The sequence below is a fragment of the Brassica rapa genome, chromosome A09 (genome assembly GCF_000309985.2).
Source record: "Brassica rapa cultivar Chiifu-401-42 chromosome A09, CAAS_Brap_v3.01, whole genome shotgun sequence".
NCBI lineage: Eukaryota > Viridiplantae > Streptophyta > Magnoliopsida > Brassicales > Brassicaceae > Brassica > Brassica rapa.
In genome coordinates this window covers 32,059,591-32,065,649 of record NC_024803.2, presented here as the reverse complement: position 1 = coordinate 32,065,649, position 6,059 = coordinate 32,059,591, and the positions used below count along the sequence as shown (strand labels likewise).

At 37.0% G+C, this 6,059-nt stretch overlaps 1 protein-coding gene and 1 pseudogene across 1 annotated transcript; both read left to right on the top strand.

Moving 5' to 3' along the window:
- The first annotated feature begins 744 nt into the window (after positions 1-744).
- On the top strand, positions 745-2,520 carry LOC103840902 (annotated as a pseudogene).
- A 1,461-nt stretch (positions 2,521-3,981) lies between these two features.
- LOC103840976 (protein arginine N-methyltransferase PRMT10) lies at positions 3,982-5,903 on the top strand. The gene is given in 6 exon segments (XM_018654120.2): positions 3,982-3,997; positions 4,254-4,454; positions 4,536-4,641; positions 4,724-4,874; positions 4,876-4,914; positions 5,073-5,903. Coding segments are annotated over 6 exon segments (810 nt in total). The 3' UTR covers positions 5,370-5,903.
- Positions 5,904-6,059: the final 156 nt, after the last annotated feature.

Here is a 6,059-nt window from a genome sequence, read left to right as displayed (position 1 = left end):
AAACTTTCACCTGAACCAATCAAAACTCAAAACCATCTCTGTGGAAACACAACAGTCTAGTGAAACATCGGAGTTTCAGACGGTGAAGCACCCAATCGAGAGCAAGTGCAAACAAGTTGTTGACAAGACTCTGATCAAAGAAAGACCAGCACCAGCGCGCCATGACATGACAAGCCCGTGCACTGGTTCTTCACCTAGACTTATTTTTAACTTCAAGTCTGCTGATGATTGGTTGAAGGATGCAGGAAATGAAGCTGTATATCGTTCTGTGATCTTGAACAAGATGACGACGATGTGCCTGTGAGTTACAACTAACAAGATATGATCCCTGAATCTTCAGACCAAAGAACTAAACTTTTGCTTTCTGTTTAAAGAAATGGTAAACTGATGAGCTTTAATCTTGATGAAGAACATTGTGGATGATAGCTTTTGCACAATGTCTTCTAGGAAAGTGCCTGATTATGTAAACATGATCGGTCTTAGGCAAAATCTAATAGAACATTCCTCTTGGTTCTCAAATTTGAAAAGACAATATAAATAGCTTTTAAAGTTTTCAGTTCAGGGATTTTTGATAAAAAAAAAAATCTGGGGTGAACAACAAAAAAAAACAGTTGTTTAGATCATTTACATTTCTCCTCTGAATTTAATTCCACAATGTTATGTTTTTTTTTTACTTTCAAAGAAAAATAGAAGTTTAAGATGATTTTGTCACCTTCTATGATGTGTGCAGCGTATCGCATATCATTTGTCATAAAACAAATTTGTACACACGGTTGACTGAGGCATGACCATTCACGTTACTGATAAGGGTTTTAAATGACCTGGTATTATTACTCTTCTGAAGTAGGTGTTGAACTTTAAAAACTCCATAACTGACTTTATCATCATCATCTAACAACCCATGCCCGAAACCTCCAATAAAAAGACCCCAATCGATTTCTTCTTGTATTACACGCATGTATACACACACCTTTGCCTACATCATATCTACTTGATAGATCAGTTATCTGCAGCACATTTATAATACAATCTCTCTCTCTCATCTCTCTTGTTACATACAATTCTGTTATTGGCTTGACGTCATGATTTGAATTCTTATCCAATTCAAAGAACTTTTTTTTCACATTCCTCCAAGAATCTTGATTTCTCACTTCCTTTTATACTTTTGCTCTGTTTTAACAATAAAGATTGGTTCTGTGGTTATATGGATTTAGCATTAGGCAAAAAGGGTTTTGATTTTGGTCTAAGAAACAAGAAGTGGATTCTACTTGCACTAAGTGGTTATGGCGCTTTCAGAGTTTATCATTCTCCTTCCATTTCCCAGAAAAGGAAACAAATCTCTAAGCTCCTTAACCTCGTCGAAGCAGCAACACATTCCGCCGAAGCGGTTAACATAATCCCAAAGGATCTAACGGCGTTTCTCGGCTCCGATTCGAATCAAATCCCAAACAGCTTGAAACAGATTTCCAAACTCGCCAAATCGGATGAGCTCAATTCTTCTTTGACCAGATTCACACAAACCGTAACCGTTGGCTTACTCAGAGGATACCGGTCAGATTCCGGTTCGGGTTTCACGGACCGGGTTATCGATAAGCTGTTCACGAAATCAGGGTCCGGTTTCGCGTCTGCGGTCGTTGGTAGCTTCGCTAGAAACTTTTAGTCGTCGCGCTCTTTTCCTCCCGCGAATTCTCTGATTCGAAATTGCTCGACGCGGTTTGCTCCGACGACGGGAGAAATCTAATCGGCGATTGCGTTCAGCGTTTCGTGAGCACCGCGGTTTCGGTTTATCTCGATAAGACGACGGAAGTCAACGTCTTTAACGATCTCTTCGCCGGTTTAACCAATCCGAAACACGAACACAAGGTTAAGCAAACGTTACTAACGGTCTGTAACGGTGCGGTTGAAACGTTCGTGAGAGAGTCAGCAGACCGATCGTTATTTCAAACGTTGACCGTCGGATCAAAACCGGCGTGGTTCGATCGGGTTTCGTTGGCTGTACCGAGTAACCGGGAATACGTGGTGGATTTAACCGGGAGGGTGGCGTTTGAGACGGTTAGGTCGTTGTTAGAAGTGTTGGTCGAGAGAGCGAATGGTAAAGTGGAGAGTTACGTGGAGAAAGTTAGAGAGAGAGGAAACGAAACGAGGAGATTGGTGAGAGTTAAATCATCTCTACTACATAGTTTGTGTTTACAGATTGTCGAAGCTCCTTGGATACTCACTCCAAGAAACTGATCAGGCTATAAGACAAGACACAGTTTTTTTTTTAATTTCAAAACTAACACTGGACTTGTGTTTTGTTTGGGTGATTCTTGGATTCAATCAAAACTTTTGTTTTTTTTTCTCTCTTCAATTTGAGAAGCAAATGATTGTTTTGTCCTTTTTTTTTTCTCTGTGTGATTCTGAATGGGTGTGGGGTTACTTTGTTTGAATGTTTTGGATTTGTATATTTCGATATTTGTGTGACATTATTTGTTATACACTTGTATGTGTTTTGTGGATAAATATGGTATGGAACGGTGGTCGGTGATGTGGATGAAACGAGACCCATATATGAATATGATGAGAGCATTGAGAGGTTTTCATATATGTTCTTTTTTGGTCAAAATAAGCAAACAAAGTTGATAACTCTGTCGTCCTGATTTGATCTCATTGATCTTTAGCTTCAGTTGAACTTGCACTTAATATACTTTCCTCAAATTGCAACATCTAGTATGCGACGCCAACATGGCATTTTCTGGTCGCAAAGATCGCATGGTCAACAATATTAAAAAGTTTCAAAATTTTTATAGGTGTTGGAGATGGGTCTGGCACTGGACCTAGCATAGAGCCCAAAGAAATGTTAGACCTAAAATCGTGTTCCGCCCACGTAAGAAAACATAACATACTCTATCAAATCATACTTTTATAAAGATGATACAATTCATTAAGGATATGCTAACTCGTTCATATACACGCTTTCACAAAGATGATCATCCACATTTCGAAATCGTCACCGTAGATCACTACCTCAAATCTTATTAAAGAGATCTTGTTTTTTTTTTAACACTGATTTATTATGATCTTACAATTATAATATAAGAAATATTACATAGACGATTCGACAACCGACAATACTACCTGCCTTATGAAGATCTACGCCTAACTGCATCACCTGAGCCATCCTATGAAAATCCACGTCTGGCCAGATTTACTTGCACCATGTTGAAGATCCCTTGCAAGTCTTTCCTTTGTAGTCTGCATAATTGTTTAATAAACCGCTCTCTTAGGGACTTGAAACCTGAATTTCCTGTAATCTGCAATAAATTGCATAGTCTGGGATTTGAACTCTAGACCTGGGTGTAGAAGCCTTTAAACCTTAACCAATAGGCTACGGTGCAATAAAGAGATCTTGTTTAGACAACTTTTTTTAGTTTTTCTTATCGCCGAGTTATTTTGTATTTCTGATTATTCGTATGAAAATGTCCAAACCATTCAAACCCAAAAATATACTTTTTACCGATCAACTATGCAATCAACAATAGAGTAAGTGTTAACTCTACTCTAATACCATTAATTACTAGCTTTTTTTCACTAAATTGTGAATATCATTAAAATGAAATGTTGAGGATTGCAAAAGCCTAATTAGGTGTTTCTTTGGCAAAAAAAGAAATAGAAATCAAGGAATACGTACACAGGGAATTGAATTAAATGAAGAAGTTATCTAATCCATAATGACATAAGAAAGTTAAAATTTCTTCTATCCCTCGTAGCCGAGATGGTGTTACATGTCCCTGTCGATGATCTGTCGATGATTCTGAAGGTGGTCTTAGTCGAGGTGAAGCCACTGAGGTGAATAGCTGAGTTGCGGCCTCCACACGTTATATACACTCCAAGAACTCAAGTTCTAGTTAATTCCTAGCCTAACTCACATCGACAATCTTCTTTAATTCCACAATCAGTTTCCAGTCTTGCCACCAGACGCAAATCATCTAACCAAAGACCATGAACTCGAGTTCAAGTTTTTTAAATATAATTATTTTCAGAATGGTGAAGTTTTTATCTTCTTTCCGATGTGTTTGAGGGCCTTAGAGCAAGTCCATCAGGAGTGTCTAACAATAGGTTCCTAACAAAAGTTGAATAAAAATAAATAAAAAAACCTAAAATACTGAAGAATCGCTGCTTAAATTGGGCTTTCTAGAGAAGCTAAGAAGCCCTAACGTGGCAGTTTGTGATTCGACCGCATATCCATCGCTCTCTCTCTCCTTCGTCGTGAGAAAGCCGAAGGACTTTCGGTTTCATTCTCGACATCTCCGTCTTCTCTCTCGTGTCGATTCTCGTAGTCTCTCTTGAATCTCGTCGTCTCTCTCGTCTCGAATCTCGTCGTCACGCTTGTGCTCTTGTCAAAGCTAACAATCGTGAACATGTTGTTGAAGTCATTCAAGGTTCTGTCGAAGATATCTCTTTGCCTGAGAAAGGTATTGTTTTCAATTTGGTTTTGAGTATTAGACATTACATGAATCTGATATGTTGTTATATGTATTCAATTTAATGAGCAGTTGATGTGATTATCTCGGAGTGGATGGGATACTTTCTTCTGCGTGAGTCCATGTTTGATTCTGTGATTTGTGCTCGTGACCGTTGGTTGAAGCCCACCGGTGTCATGTAAGTTGATTTCTGTTAATTTAAATATGCATCATATTTTGGTTTTGTTGTTGTTGTGAACTATTAATGTTGTTACCAATAGGTATCCTAGTCATGCTCGCATGTGGTTTGCACCTATCAAATCCAACATGGCAGATCGGAAGAAGAATGACTTGGATGGGGCAATGGTTCATTGGGATAACTTTTCAGATGAGATCAAAACCTACTACGGCGTTGATCTGAGCGTTTTAACAAAAGCCTTTTGCTGAAGAGCAAGAAAAGTATTATATACATGTAGGTCACTTTTGTAACTCTTTTTGCTGCAATGTTTTGGTTTTAAAGACTTGATATAAGGTCCCTAGGTGTCTGATGAACAATTAGTAAACTCAACATTTTTTCTCTGTAATTTGAATGAAAACTCTTTTTTTTTTTTGTTGTGGGGGGGGGGGCAGACGGGAATGTGGAATGACTTGAATCCACTTCAAGTGATAGGCACACCTACAATTGTCAAAGATATGGATTGTTTGACAGCTACCTTAAGTGAGATCTAGGAAGTCAGATGTAATGTAACGTCAGTCATCAATGGACAGAACACAAGGCTATGTGGTTTTGGTGGATGGTTTGATGTTCACTTCCGGATTAGTTCATTTACATATTCTTTGTGTTGGCGTCACATTATGTGTTGTTTTGGTGGATGGTTGGATGCTTTTATTTTAAATCATTCTAGTTTTAGAGGAGGAAAAAACTAATTGCACTAACTAAGGTTCTTAAATGTTCAAATCATCTGATTAACTATTAATTTTATCTTAAGAGTCCATTTAAGGTTCTAATTGATGGAGGTGCTCTTAGTCCATAAATAACATATCGTAACCTACTACTCTGTTCGCCATGTCCGAACTTTCCAAGTCTAATACAAGAAGTGTAAGAACATGTTTATTGCAGGTCTCTTAGGTTGGGGTTCTTAACGTAATATAAGATACAATATCTTAGTTTTTAACTAAAAAAAGTAATTAACAGACGTTTTTTATATCTCTTATTTAAGAGACGTTTCTTAGTTTTTTTAGTTAAAAGCTAAGAAATCATATCTTATATTACGCTAAGAACCTCAATCTAAGAATCTGCAATAAACATGTTCTAATAAAAGGAAGTAGTCTTCACTCTAAAAGTCAACTAACTTTTTCAATGTCAACTCGTCTAATATTAAGACAAAATACAGCTGGTGGTTACAACCAAACTCGAAATGGAATAAACATATTTGTTGTGACTTTGCGATTTTTTAATACTCTCTCTATTTCATAAAAAATGTTATTTTGTTTTTTTTTTATTAAAAAAAATTCATTTTACATTTGTAATGTGAATTTCATATTAAGTATATTTCTTACCAATAAATATTTAATTAAATTATTTTTATTTAAATGACCGTACAATAAATAAAAATA